Genomic DNA, 14,660 nt, shown 5'->3' on the forward strand with positions numbered 1-14,660 from the left:
TGTGCACGTCCTAATGCAAACTTGTGGCAAGTATATCTCTGGCTTTAATGTACAGAATGATGTATGTATGACACTAGAGGCTTTCATGTTCATCTGCTGAAGGATAAAAGTTTCACCTTTTTAAATATGAGATTAAGCATGATTTTGAGACATCACAGTTTGAATGCAAAGGTTTTCTGTGCAAACCTGAAACATGCACTGCACATATTGATGGACTTGTTACTTAAGTATGAAACATCTTGTGTCCAATAGTTAACCTTTTAAAATGAAAAATATTTGCATACAGCGGGTAAAATAAGTATTGTATTTTTTCTCAGTAAATATATTTCTAAAGGTGCTATTGACATGGAATTTTCACCAGATGTCGGTAACAACCCATGCAATCCACACATGCAAAACAATCAAACCATAGATGTCCATAAATTATGTGTAATAATGTGAAATGACACAGGGAAAAAGTATTGAACACGTGACACCAGCTGAAATCTATCAGTAATTAGAAAGCAATCCTGCCACTTGTCAGTGCAAATTAATATCAGCTGGTTCAGTCCCAACTGATAGCCTTTAAAAAGGTGTCTCATCACCAAGGTGTCACACAAGAAACATCTCATGATGGGTAAACCCAAACAGCTCTCGCAAAACATACTGATAGCATTGGTTACAGAAGGATTTCTAAACTTCTGAATGTTCCAGTGAGCACTGTTGGGGTCATAATCCGGAAGTGGAAAGAATATAATTTCACCATAAACCGGCCACGACTAGGTGCTCCTTGCAATATTTCTGACAGAGGAGTGAAAAGAATTATCAGGAGAGTTGTCCCAGAGCCAATGACCACTTGTGGAGAGCTTCAGAAAGATCTGGGATTAGAAGGGACAATTGTTTCAAAGAAAACAATAAGTAATGCACTCAACCGCCATGGCCTGTATGCACGCTCACCGCGCAAGACTCCATTGCTGAAGAAAAAGCATGTTGAAGTGCATTTAAAGTTTGCTGCACAACATTTAGACAAGCCTGTGAAATACTGGGCGAATATAGTCTGGTCAGATGAGACCAAAATTCAACTCTATGGATGCCGTAATACACAGCATGTTTGGAGGTCAAATGGCACTGCACATCACCCCAAAACCACCATACCAACAGGGAAGTTTGGAGGTGGGAACATCATAATGTGGGGCTGTTTTTTTTTTTTTTTTTTTACTAAAGATCAGAGTTCATAGAAGAGGCCCACGGAAACTTCAAGATTTAAGACTTTGCAAAAGAATGGGCCAAAATCACACCTGAGCAATGCATGCGACTAGTTTCTCCATACAGGAGGCGTCTTGAAGCTGTCATTACCAACAAAGGCTTTTGTACGAAGTATTAAATAAATTTAAGTAAGCGTGTTCAATACTTTTTTCCCTGTGTCATTCCATTTTATTACACAACTTTAATTTCTGAAATTATTTATTTTGGTTTCTTTGCATGTGTGGATTGCATGGATTGTTACCAACATCTGGTGAACATGTCATGACAAAAGCACCTTTAGAAATATATTTACTGAGAAAAATGGTGACGTGTTCAATACTTATAATTTATATTCTGTTTATATTCTGCAAATATCAATGAGGGAGAGGGACTAGATATAATTCTGTGAATGTTTGACCAGGCTTTTTCACTTCTTTATGGCATACAATACATTATTATCATATTATAACAAATCAATAACATTCAGTATATTCAGAAATTAAGACTAAATCTGGTGTTTTTTTTTGTTCCACAGCACTCAAACACATCTCAGTCGACGGTGTTGGCTCAGTTGTCATTTAGTTTTTTTAATCCTATTTCCAAGACTGAGAACTCGCTTTTACTTTAACATTGTGGCATATCCGTTATTTGAACCGCTGAGAACATTATTAGTATATATCCAGAACATTAGTCAAACTGTCTGACCCGGGCCTTCATTTGACACATTTTGGGTTCATCTGAAACTGGAGAGGTTTTTTTTTTCCGCCGGCTCTACGTCACGCGTAGCCTGCGCGTTCTCGTTTGTGATTGGTCCAGACGTTAACTTCTTTACGGCCGCCCATCGTCCCGCCCTCTCGTGCCGAAGCAACGAACATGGAGACAGCTGGGAAAGTAAGTACTTTCCCCACAAAATGCGCAAGAAATACTAAAGATGCATGATTTCCTTGTGTATGTGCCCTAACGGTGGCATTAATGTCACCTGTAGCACAAAACAACGCCCCCTCTCTCCTCTGACGTGCACGCGTTCACATGCGCTCAATGAACAAGTACAAAGACTCACTGTCTCATTACTTAACGGGCAGCACTGGCCAGTCGGACACAGCTGGAATTTGCAAGTTGCTGCAAAGCGTGTACCGAAAGATAGTCGTAAAGAAAACGGTGAACAGTAACTTTGGTGAAGGGTAAATCGTATCCAGCATTAGAGATATGAGGAAGGTGAAGAACCTATGTATGAGAACCACAGTGAACTAGTTAGGCCACTGGAACTCGGTTGGCTTTGCATAAGCTTGGATAGAGTTCAAAGGGCGACTACTGTGCAACTTGCTCGACCTGCCACAGACACTGCAAAGCCTCAGGAAACCCTTGGCTGTAATTACTCAATTCATTGTAGAAGCTTGTTTAAAAAAAACAAAAAAACATCCTGTACTTTCAGGTGATAACCTGCAAGGCAGCTGTTGCCTGGGAACCGGGGAAGCCTCTTACCATAGAAGAGGTTGAGGTGGCCCCACCTAAGGCCCATGAAGTCCGCATCAAGGTAAAGCAAACACCATTGCATGCCACTTTTCCATACCTAAAAACACGACAAGACATGAATGCAACTGATTGAGAGTCCTGTGTAAAGCATTCAAAGACCAGCTCGGTGAGGAGGCTCTTTTTTTTTAGGGCCCTATTTTATCAGCATGAGAAGTTATAAGCAATAAATATAGACTTGCATGCTTTTGAGGAATGCTTTAATCAGACAGGAGGTAATTTGAATAATGTTATTATCAGGCCTAATATATTTTTATATTCCACTCTTGCATATATCTAGCAGCTGTGTCTGACACGCTCTTTAAATGACGCTGTACCTGTCAGGTCTTTGCTACAGGGGTGTGTCATACAGATGCCTACACTCTGAGTGGCAGTGACCCCGAGGGACTTTTCCCTGTCATCTTGGGCCACGAGGGCGCAGGGACGGTTGAGAGCGTTGGCGAAGGTGTCACCAAATTCAAGCCAGGTACGGATGCTTTCAGACAAGACGCTGAAATTTAAACTGTAGTGTGCTATTGTGAATAAGTATGATTTCTAATTATTCACAATTCTTTTTCACCAAGGTGATACTGTCGTCCCGTTGTACGTGCCGCAGTGTGGTGAATGCAAATTCTGCAAAAATCCCAAGACCAACCTTTGCCAGAAAATCAGGTAAGACTGATTTTTACCAACCTCAAGTTGGTGAAGACTTTTTTTTTTTTAGAAATAGTACAGAAATTTAAATTTTTTTTTTCCTTCATGACCTCAATAGTTGAACTCACAGCCTCAGGCGCTTACACCCCAGGGGTAACCAAATCAAAGCTCAGTCATCATCCGTTTTAGCTTCCGCCAGCCCTGCACTGAAGTACACGTCGATTGAGTTTCATCATACATGAAAAGAAATCATCTCTTCCCTGTGCTTCCACCCTGCAGAGTAACCCAGGGCCAGGGCCTGCTCCCTGACAAGACCTCACGCTTCACTTGCAAGGGAAAGCAAGTGTTTCACTTCATGGGGACCAGCACCTTCTCGGAGTACACTGTAGTGGCTGACATCTCTCTGGCTAAGGTGAACGAGAAAGCTCCACTGGATAAAGTGTGCCTTCTTGGTTGTGGAATTTCTACAGGTTACGGTGCTGCTCTTAATACTGCCAAGGTGGGTATCACAGGCTGTAGGCCATGTTACGCTGTAGAACTGGCTGCTTACAAAAAAGAAGCATTTGTACATGAGTTTATTTCTGAAGTGAGATAACCGCCATTGAAAAATTGTGACACATTTTATTGTTCAAAGCTCGTTACGCATAACAAGTATGTCGCCCAAGGGACAGCATTGTTTGTCATTGTTTGCAGGTTTCACTCTGAAGTGGGTCACCCTTATTAATCATGCAGATTTGTTTGCCAAGGGGGCTCTGTTTCCAAGTTGTTGCTGTTGTTTTTCATAGTGGCAGAAAATTAAAAAAACATTTGTTGGCATCCTTACAGAGGTTGACATAGTACCTCATAGTTACGATGTTATGAAGTTTTTGTCACCTTTTTTTTTTAAATCCATGGTACTTGCATAAATTAAAAAGAGAGAAATTGCAATATTAAATACAAGAAAATCCATTTGTATCATTAAAAGTGACAAGGCCACATCTGCCAAAACAAGTTTAAAGTTGATAAGTAGATTTGCTATATGTAAAATTATTCAGTATTACTTGAATTCCCACATTTCTATTGTTCCTTATGCACACTCAGGTAGAGCCTGGTTCCACATGTGCTGTATTTGGACTTGGAGCCGTTGGCCTGGCTGTTATTATGGGTTGCAAGGTTGCCGGAGCGACCAGGATCATTGGTGTAGACATCAACCCTTCAAAGTTTGAGAAAGCCAAGGAGTTTGGAGCCACTGAATGTGTGAACCCGAAGGACCACAGCAAGCCCATCCAGGAGGTTCTGGTAGAGATGACTGACGGGGGTGTGGACTATTCTTTTGAGTGCATTGGCAATGTGCAAATCATGGTGAGACTTATCAAATTGTATTTTGAAGCAGCATATAAAACATAGTCGTAAATTAATTTTGTTAATTTATCATCGTGGTCAGTTGGTAGATGTACATAGTGTTCAGTGTGCTCAACATGTAGCACAAGCAGCATACTAAACAGTTTCCATAATTTGGCAAGTCATAAAAACCAGGAAAATTGGCATGTTATTATTTCAGAGAGCTGCTCTGGAGGCATGCCACAAAGGATGGGGTGAAAGTGTCATCATTGGTGTAGCTGGAGCTGGACAGGAGATCTCGACCAGACCATTCCAGCTGGTGACAGGCCGAGTGTGGAGGGGCACAGCCTTTGGAGGTGAATGACTGTGTTAGAAAATTACTTGTCATAAAGGGCATAATGTGGTCTGGCTGCAGTTCCAAATTTCTGTGGGTTCAAAACCTTTTGCATATTTCCATTTTAATTATGGCTAATTAGGCTTTTTTTGGCATCCACTTTATTAGGTAAAAGTGTTATGACTTAGGCTGAGTTTAAACTGTAGCTCAAACTTTTCTTTTAATAATTTTCACTCAAAGATAGCAAATTGCTTTTTAATTAAAATGTATGTATTTGTAGTGGTATCTTTTCGGGTTGCCAGTTATGTTTTATTATTCAGTTATGTTGTGGCTAAATGAAAAATGATTTTCACCCTCAGGGTGGAAGAGTGTGGAGAGCGTTCCTAAGCTGGTGGAAGACTACATGAATAAGAAGCTAAAGGTGGATGAGTTTGTGACCCACACGCTGCCCTTTGAGAAGATCAACGAGGGATTTGACCTCATGCATGCTGGAAAGAGGTGCGAAGAAGAGTTCATTGATGCATTTAGCCAGTGCATTAAATTGTGTTTGCTCCAGTTGTCTTTGTTCGACTGTAGTGTATTTTATTTTTTTATCCTTAACTAATTTGTTTTTCTCTCATTGCAGTATCCGCACAGTGCTGACCTTCTGAAGTGCCAAAAACATTGACATCCTTCACATCCGGCCTTTAAACAATCTCCTTCCATAGTTTCAGCACTTAATGTAATTCTCTGCACTTGTTAAGTTGTTTTGATTATGTAACTTTCAGTATTAGAACATCGATTTTGCTAACAGCAGATTACCCGTTAGAAACAAAAATTGACATTAAAATGTTCAAAAATGAGCCCCTTTCAGTCCTGTTTATTCCTCTTCCAAGACTTCATAGCAATACAACACCATTTAATCACATTACTTAATAGTTATAGTATACATTTATAAATACTCAAAGTATATATTGTACTTACATGGACTTTTGGTAAGGTCATCAGAGGCGGAGAGAGCATATCACAGGCTAATAGGATGATAAGCTTCATCCGGAATAAAAGATAAATGTAGTAATCACACAATCAATTTGCTGTTCATGTGTTAAGCCCACAATTCTTTATCACCCAGAGAAACATGTTCATCAGTGCACATTTCTGCCAAGCCTGCACATTGTACAATACATGGGTAATATTTATAGGTACAATACACTAAGCCTGCAACAACAGAATGACCCTTGAGTTTATGGTATGTTTTTGCTGTATTACCCCAAAGTAAAGTGCAGTGCATTAATCATCATCTCTCATTTATTAATATTTGTGTTGCCTACATCCCAAACTAGTCTCCTACATGCAGCTAACATACTACACAGTATGTGCAATCCAGGACAAGCAGTTGCACAAAATATATATACAAGTATATTGCCACAGGTTGTGTGGCATGTAGTGGAAGTTTGAATCTTTAAATCTCATTGGTGTGCATCTAACAAAATGATATAGCTTTTTGAATGGATGTACTGTGATTACCTTTGAGACTGCGCTTCGTATTAAGAGAAATGCAATCTAACCACCATCAGCAATAGGGCTAAAAGACTGGGGTGATTCAAACTGGAAAAGTCTATTTTTCTGCTTAAACACTCTTTGGAAACACCTGTCTGACTAAATCATCCTGACAAATTCACTCACTTATTGTTCTGTATGCATGGTGTTTTCACTGATAATCTCTTGCCCTTCATGGTTTACCAGTAGCTATATATGTGAACCAGAAAAAAGTCAAGTATTATACCATTGAAGTACATCTAATGCACAATTTCAGCAATACACCTTGTCCAATTTATTCTTATTACCTCAAAGCCAATTAAAGAAAAACACTACCTGATAAATGTAGGCTGTATTTATTAATCTACCTATTATACACATCGATAATTGAGGGATGATGTGTCCCGAACCCTGGTTCATGTACTTTTTTCCGTGCGCATGCGCGATGTGGAGTACCAGATGGCCCAATCAGCTATTTTAACACACGCCAAAAAAACTGAATGTGATTTCCAGAAGATGGCGACCGCTCTGGTGGTGAGTGTACTGCAACACACTCGTAGCTAAGCCTCTGACTCTGCAGGCAGTGTTTTTATCCACTGTTAAAACCCCAGTGAGAAAAGACAACGACGTTTCTCTGAACTTCCTGTCATCACATTTGGCAGGTAACAAAACTCGCTAGCCAAACAACATTAAGTTAGCGGCACTCTGGATTAACACTGACGTTAGTCGCTTTTCATTTAAGGTTGTTCCCCCAATATATTACCGTCTGTGTTAATAACAAGTGTAGTCAACGCCGGGGACTGACGCCCGGTAAAACGCCGTGTTTACGGAGAGGATACTCTCAACCCTGGGACCCGCTTCACTGCATGTCTCACATGTTTCCCTCCTCCAACACACCTGATTCAAATGAATGGGTCGTTAGCGGTGTCCCGCAGAGGTGGCTGACGAGCCTTGGTGAGTCAGGTGTGTCGGAGCGGGGAAACCGTCTAACCGGAGACTTACTCTTAACTTACTCTGAGATGAACTGTTGGATGAATGAGAGGAAGCACAGGTCGGTAACATTAACGTGACTGTCAGCTAGCTAAACGTTAACGAGCACTGGACAAAATAGAGACATAAGAGCCAACTCTTGTTAAATTATAACCTTAGAGCTTATTTGTGTTAGCTATAAAGGTACACTACTAATAAATGCCACCGTCCATGGTTGAAGTTCATTAAGAGTTGACGTTAGTGTACCTGGATGAATGTTCTGTGACTGACTGAGGATGGTTGGTTTTGGATTATTGGGGGTCACTGTTTACATTTGGTGGGTGGAAGGTGGTGGCCACATTTTGGTAAAGTTATATGTTAAATAATAGTAATAATTGTTCAGGACTTTAACTGCCAGAGCCCTTTAATACAAATGTAGATATAAGACGTAAGAGTTAGTCTCATATGAGTCTACAGTCCACTTTCACTTCCCTCACAGTCACTCAAAGTATCACAGCCAGGACCATAAAAAATGATTTTTAGAGGTTAAAATGTGAGTACAAAACTACAAATTAGAGGATTACATAAAGAATAACAGTGCTCTGGAAAAAAAAACCCCAACAGTTTTTGATATTTATCTGAAAGTATTTTTTAAAGCATCTTTGTACTCTTTGTTGTTTCCTAGGTGTCAACTTCAGTTCCTACAAATCCAGAAAAGGAAAAATGCGAAACAACCATTCAAAAGGTTGTGAGCCCTGAAGCATACATCAAGCATCCATTACAAAACAAGTAAGACCTGTAACTCTATTTCACCCCCCCCAACAGTCAAGAAGTTATAATTGCATAATTTTATGAAGAAGTGCATGAATACAGGGCATTAAAATTAATTTCTCAATGAATCCGTTAGGTATAGGTATAGGTTTGACTCATCCCAATATCAGGCACATTAATTAGATTTATTGGAAATTTGTGCATCCCTTCCAGTGGAACGAGTTGTTAATGAGTAACATGATAAATGAGGGCAAGCGTGCAGTTAGTCTGTAGTAACAACTCTTTGATTTGCAGGTGGGCTCTTTGGTTTTTCAAGAATGACAAAAGCAAAACATGGCAAGCCAATCTTCGTCTCATCTCCAAATTTGACACTGTGGAAGACTTCTGGGCGTGAGTACATTATTGCTATATATATATATATATATATATATATATATATATATATATATATTATATATATATATATATATATATATATATGTATGTGAAGCTGTAGAACTACAACATCAGACTATTCATAATAAAATTGGCAAAGTTGGGTCAACCACTTGGAGGGGAGAATTGAAATGCTTGTTAATAACATAATGGATCTGCTGATAGTGAAGGCAACAGTAGTCAATCTTGTCCCAACCTGTGTCCCCCTACCAAAAAGTAATGGAAGTTAACTGATGTTATTTCTCTGTGATGTGAGTTGTGGATGTGTAAAGTCACTATTCATATTGTATGTTTTGAGCCGGGCTGCTAAAAGGTTCTGTTGTGCATAAAATATCCTCCATCCTTCCTAGATTGTACAATCACATTCAGCTATCAAGTAACTTGATGTCTGGCTGTGACTACTCGCTCTTTAAGGTAAGACTGCTTTTATCACCATCTTTCGACATTGTAGGACCACTTAAAACTGTGAAATGTCTCAGCTTTCACCATTTATAAATATTCACGTTAATTCAGGGGGACTGGACAGGGTTACAGTTTCAGTCTGTGTCCAGAGCTGTAGTTCAGAACCAAAAGCAATTTTCTTTTGGTACGTTGTAATTCTGACCTATTTAGAGCACACACTATGTTATTACAAAGGAACCAAGACTATTAAGCGTGAAGCCACATGGCCCGATGGGTAATTCATTCAAGTTTTGCTGACTTGTGCCCCTCCATCATCAGTGATACATGTACCCGTTGGGGTGGGCAGGAATCAAAACACAGTTTATTTCAGATACCAGCAGCAAGTCAGGCTGCACTTCACTTTATCTTCTCTGGTGGCCACAAAGAGCCTATGAATAAAGAGTAAGTTATGAGCATCACTCAAGGCTGAAATTGGATCTCATCTGTCATAAATAATGTTGGACAGTTACCAATATGCTTACAATATGCAGCAATATGGCGAGGAGAAATTACTGCTGTCAGACGAGGGTGGTTGCTACTGAGGTTTTCCTTTTTCTTAATGAGGAAGTGTCACAATACAGTGAAAAAATGTTTTTGCACTTACACGCTGACATGGTTACCAAATCTAACCATAGACAAAATGAGACAAAATATGTTTCTTTACAGTTTTTGTATTCAGCAGATGAATTGTGTAGTCACTTGTGTGGCTGTCTGGCCCACATCAGAGTTTTATTGGCAGCCTTACTGATACTGATACATTTTCCAGAGTGTTTAAACCTAACCAAACAAGTTAGTTGTGTACAGAGAGAGTAGAGACACTCTAATTCAACACACCCAAATCAACAGAGCACAATGCTGTTGGTTGACCCTCCTAAATTGTAGTTTAAGTATATAAGAACAGACTTTTTTTGTTCCTACACATATCTTGTATTTTTATTTTTTTTTTTTTTTTTTTAGAGAATCCAGTTGACAAACATTAAAAGCAACCTATCAGAAAAGACAATCATTAGAATTGACTTATTTCCTGTTTTCAGACAAACAAGGAATTAATATTTTAATGTTTCTTATGTGCAATACTTACTTCAGTCTAGAAGGACATGTATTTATGTATCTCTAATAAGAAGCACAAAATCCATTCTGTTATGCACTGTTAATATCTTGTGGAAATTATTTTCCTTCATGTTTGACTCTAATGGATTACGGTTTTCTTCCTTTTTAGTTTTGATCCCATCTGTGTTCTGCCTGAATTATAGCTAGATACAGTTCAGTGTCTGGCACACAGTTGAGAATGTGGTCAAACCAGACAGAAATGCATATCCAAACTAGTACACACAGTCAATCTAGAGCGTGTCTCTTATCGAGTGGAATAATTTATCAGTATGTATCGTTAACATATTAATTAGTATTAGATGTAAGGCTTATAAATTATGCTTTTAGATCATCAACAATGAGACTTGTTTCTGTACTACCTAATTAGTGGTGATGCTACGTGCACTGCTTCTAAAGGGAAACAGATTAAAGCCTTTGTTCATTGTGGATACGTTGGGATATTTATAGTGTTGTGAACTTTGACCTTTAATTTGGACACAGGATGGGATTGAGCCCATGTGGGAGGATGACCAGAATCGACGAGGTGGCCGCTGGCTCATAACTCTGTCCAAGCAGCAGCGTAAAGCTGACCTAGATCGTTTCTGGTTGGAGACGGTACGTTAAGTCCTGTCGAGTATCAGCTACTTTAATGATACCATTTTCAGGCGCGACATTTTGTCACATCAGAGTAGGAAAAGCACAGGTGTAAATAAAATGATTGTTGGCTGAGTATCCTTTAGCTGCTTTGGTTTCAGGGTCCTGGTGTTGTGCATGCTGGCTTACTGGGACTATTGTTGATGCTATTAGTAACACCTGTGCTTTTCCACCTCTTATAAGTTTAAATGTCTGCTTTAAAAAAAAAAAAAAGGCTTCTAACTGCCACTGAAAATGAACTGCTCCCCAATAACAAGGCATTTGTTTCTCCTGCAGCTCTTGTGTCTTGTGGGTGAAGCGTTTGATGACTACAGTGACGATGTGTGCGGAGCCGTCATTAACGTTCGAGCCAAAGGAGATAAAATAGCAATATGGACCACAGACTACGAAAACAAAGACGCCATCACACACATAGGGTGACCTGAAGATGCAATTTATGACTACTATTAATAACGAGAATCAACAACGCATTAACTCATAGCAAAGGGAATATTTTTTTAATCAATATATAACATCTGTACCCTTTTTATGCATATAAAACTTTTAAAGTAGTAATTTAAGTCCATATTTTAACCTCAATACTTGAAATGGGCTAAGATTTACACACTAGTACAGTGGTAGATATCTCTGTAGCCTCACAGATAGGTAAATAACCCCAGTATCATGTTTCAACTTTTTAGAGCTGTGTAAGAAATCCCTCTGGGGCAAAATATGTCAGAGATACAGCATCAGTGGACACACAAAGTAGTTTGTAGTTAGGTTGCTGCAGCGGGATAATAGAGATAACATTGGCAACGATTATTTATCATCTATGATTTTCATATGTAATTATGAATATTTAGAAATGTTTGTGTGTATTTGCTAATATGCGTGTCTTGCCTTTTTAGGCGTGTGTATAAAGAGAGATTAGGCGTTCCGCCAAAAGTGATCATCGGATACCAGTCGCACGCAGACACAGCCACAAAGAGCGGCTCCACAACCAAGAACAAGTTTGTTGCCTGAAGACCGTTAACCAGACTCATCAGCCATGCTCTTTTCTTTTGCCAGCATAGATTTCTAGTCATTTTTCCATGAATGTAACTGACATGTTTATCCACAAACAAACACTTGAAGTGGAGATAAAATTGACTCCTTTTTGTTTTCCCATTTGTTGCCACTTTACCAAAGCTTTTGTTTACGGTGAGAGTATGTGCAGTTGAAATGTAGCACTATTGTTTGAGAACTTTATTGGTTTTTTTTGGTGGTGGGCTGGAGATAAGTAAAGGATGTTTTGATGCCCTGATTTCATTTTCAAATGCAGCTGCATAATTGTGGAGAATTTATTTCATTTATCCACCCCTTAGTGTATATCAATACGTTTTTCTTAAAGTACCTAACATTAAAGGCAAAAAACAAAGTAAAACATTTTCTACTTTGGTATAAGCTGTAGTTTTTGTTAGTACCGTGCGTGGCACTCAGTCAGTTTACAGTATGAATGTATGGCTTTATTGCACAGTTAGTTGTACGTGGAATTTTCAACCATGCATTGTGAATCCACGTCTTCTGAAAGTGAAGAGAACTGAACTAACCAATCGATAGGAAACTTCTGTCTTCATAGAAATTTCAGCAGTCACACCTTGTGCAGTTGTTTATTTTTATTTTTTGTCATTTTGACAAATTTAAAAGTCATAGCATTGCAAATAGGTGTTTGTTTGAACTGTTAAGTTTCAAGCAGCTTGTGCAATATGTGACAAATTAAAATTTGTTGACCATTTTGAAGAACCGGAAATATATTTAAAGCTACTGGTGCTTCCTAATGAGTGTCTGAAGATTTCTACATGACTTCTTTGCAACTCAAGGGTAAACTAAAACTGTCAGGGCAAAATGGACCAGGGATCATTAGTCTTATGTGGTACCGTAGACTTATCACCTGAGCAAGTATATAAATCCTAGCCAGTCTTACCTGAGGTGTTTTTTTTTTTTTTTTACTTTTTCTCTTGCACACAAATCTCTAGGATTTTGAGTTTCAGAGGCCAGAGTGTCGCCAATGGTGAAAACAGCATTTTGTACTCGATGCATATTTTCTTGTTGCGCTTTGTGTTGCGTGCACAAGCCATATTACAGTGTGTATTTTACTTGTTCATTTGGAGTTTTGCTACTGCTTTGATTATGTTTACATAGTATTATTTACATTCCAGATTTCCTTTTGTTTGTGACATAAGCAAAAATTGCATTGTTTGGAGGGATTAAACTGGAATTGAATGTAACACCCTGCTCCATATTTTTGAGCAGTAAATGTATAAAAAAAGTGATGTAAATAAAGCTGTACAGTGAAGTGTGTTCTCTTAAAACAAGGTTTTAATTATCAACGGATTTTGATTGTAATAGCATGTCATGTCTTTGTTTCAGAAAATGTGCATGTTAGTAGTTTAAAGGAAGAAAAGTCCTATTAATGCAAAAAATCCGGACTTTGAAGAAGAATGCATGCGAAACCCGGTTATCCACTGTTTTACCTTACACTATAGTGTTATGACAGCTCTGTTTGCGTGCTAATAATTTGCTGCTCTGCAGTTTATTACATATCACAACATCTGTAAATAGCTCTCTGTGACTTTCAACATTCACTTAGCTCATGTTGAGTATTGCAAAGTTGGCAAGCATGTTCATTAATCAAATGCTTTCTTGAGGCAGTTGGAAAGAAATATGATCATCAAAAAATGGTCATCATAAAGTAACTGCTGTTTTATCTCCTTGTTGCGCTGACATTGTGCATTTGCTTCATATCTATTTAAGTAAAGGGATTTCTGTAGTAGCTGTAGCTACAGTAATTTATGTCCAGTTGGTCCCTTACCTTTATTAAGCTACACAAACTGCAGCTGGACCTAACAGGACTTTAAGTAATCTATGACATTCATTGACTGCTACTTAAGAGCAATAGCAACACAGCCCCTCCTGCTCCTTTGAAATAAGCCTCCCTCTAATTGACACGATCAATCAAGGAACATTTTCACACTAGAGACAGCCTAGAGGAAATTAGCAGAGAACCACAGAATTGTCTCCAGAGGACGTAAGGTGAAGAGTTTACCTCATGATGCTAAACACAACAAGCAGCCTTTGTTGAAAGCCTTTTCAGTTTTGTCAATGTTGGTGATTCAGACTATTACTGGCCACTGTTGGAACAGCTCAAGATAATTCAACATTTTGTCTACCTCAGACAGAATCTATCACAGATGGAAACATAACAGATAAAATCTAAAATCAAGACTCCAAGTCAGCTGGTTTCACTACTGAATTTTAAAATATGTGTTGTCACTCAGGAGAAGCTCCCTTCCACAATGATACAGGCCCTTATATGTTTCAGGCTCATAGCTTTAAGATTGACTGAGGTTGTCATGTTTTTCACTCTCCATGTTGGCTTTGTTCATCAAAGAAACTACTAAAACAAAGTCCAAACAGGTGGTTTCCAGGCATTCACTATGTGAGTTTTTTTTTTTTTTATATATTCAGAATAGTCTCAGGAAGTTGGCAGGCCACTCAAGTCCATGATGGTTGGATTCAGACAGCACTCTGCTGGAGACAGTTTTGCAAAGACATTAAGGTTTCTCAATCATGGCACCAAGCTCAGACCTAAAGTTTTTTATTGTTGTTTGATATATGTGGCATTTTTCAGTAATAAACTAAAAAATACAAATATATTTTATGCACACATAGTAGCACTTGTTTTCTTAAGTCAGAAATATATAAATGGCCAACCATAAAAACA

At 38.7% G+C, this 14,660-nt stretch overlaps 2 protein-coding genes across 2 annotated transcripts; both read left to right on the top strand.

Moving 5' to 3' along the window:
• Positions 1-2,042: 2,042 nt before the first annotated feature.
• LOC127374959 (alcohol dehydrogenase class-3) lies at positions 2,043-5,883 on the top strand. Its single transcript, XM_051420696.1, has 9 exons — positions 2,043-2,115; positions 2,657-2,758; positions 3,079-3,220; positions 3,318-3,405; positions 3,667-3,886; positions 4,468-4,728; positions 4,928-5,063; positions 5,401-5,539; positions 5,667-5,883. The coding sequence occupies exons 1-9, from the start codon at positions 2,098-2,100 to the stop codon at positions 5,689-5,691; spliced, it is 1,131 nt and encodes a 376-aa protein (XP_051276656.1). The 5' UTR covers positions 2,043-2,097; the 3' UTR covers positions 5,692-5,883.
• Positions 5,884-7,014: 1,131 nt separating this feature from the next.
• LOC127374313 (eukaryotic translation initiation factor 4E-1A-like) lies at positions 7,015-13,232 on the top strand. The gene is made up of 7 exons (XM_051419490.1): positions 7,015-7,093; positions 8,214-8,317; positions 8,594-8,689; positions 9,085-9,148; positions 10,766-10,879; positions 11,195-11,334; positions 11,806-13,232. The coding sequence occupies exons 1-7, from the start codon at positions 7,019-7,021 to the stop codon at positions 11,918-11,920; spliced, it is 708 nt and encodes a 235-aa protein (XP_051275450.1). The 5' UTR covers positions 7,015-7,018; the 3' UTR covers positions 11,921-13,232.
• Positions 13,233-14,660: the final 1,428 nt, after the last annotated feature.

The sequence above is a fragment of the Dicentrarchus labrax genome, unplaced genomic scaffold (genome assembly GCF_905237075.1).
Source record: "Dicentrarchus labrax unplaced genomic scaffold, dlabrax2021, whole genome shotgun sequence".
NCBI lineage: Eukaryota > Metazoa > Chordata > Actinopteri > Moronidae > Dicentrarchus > Dicentrarchus labrax.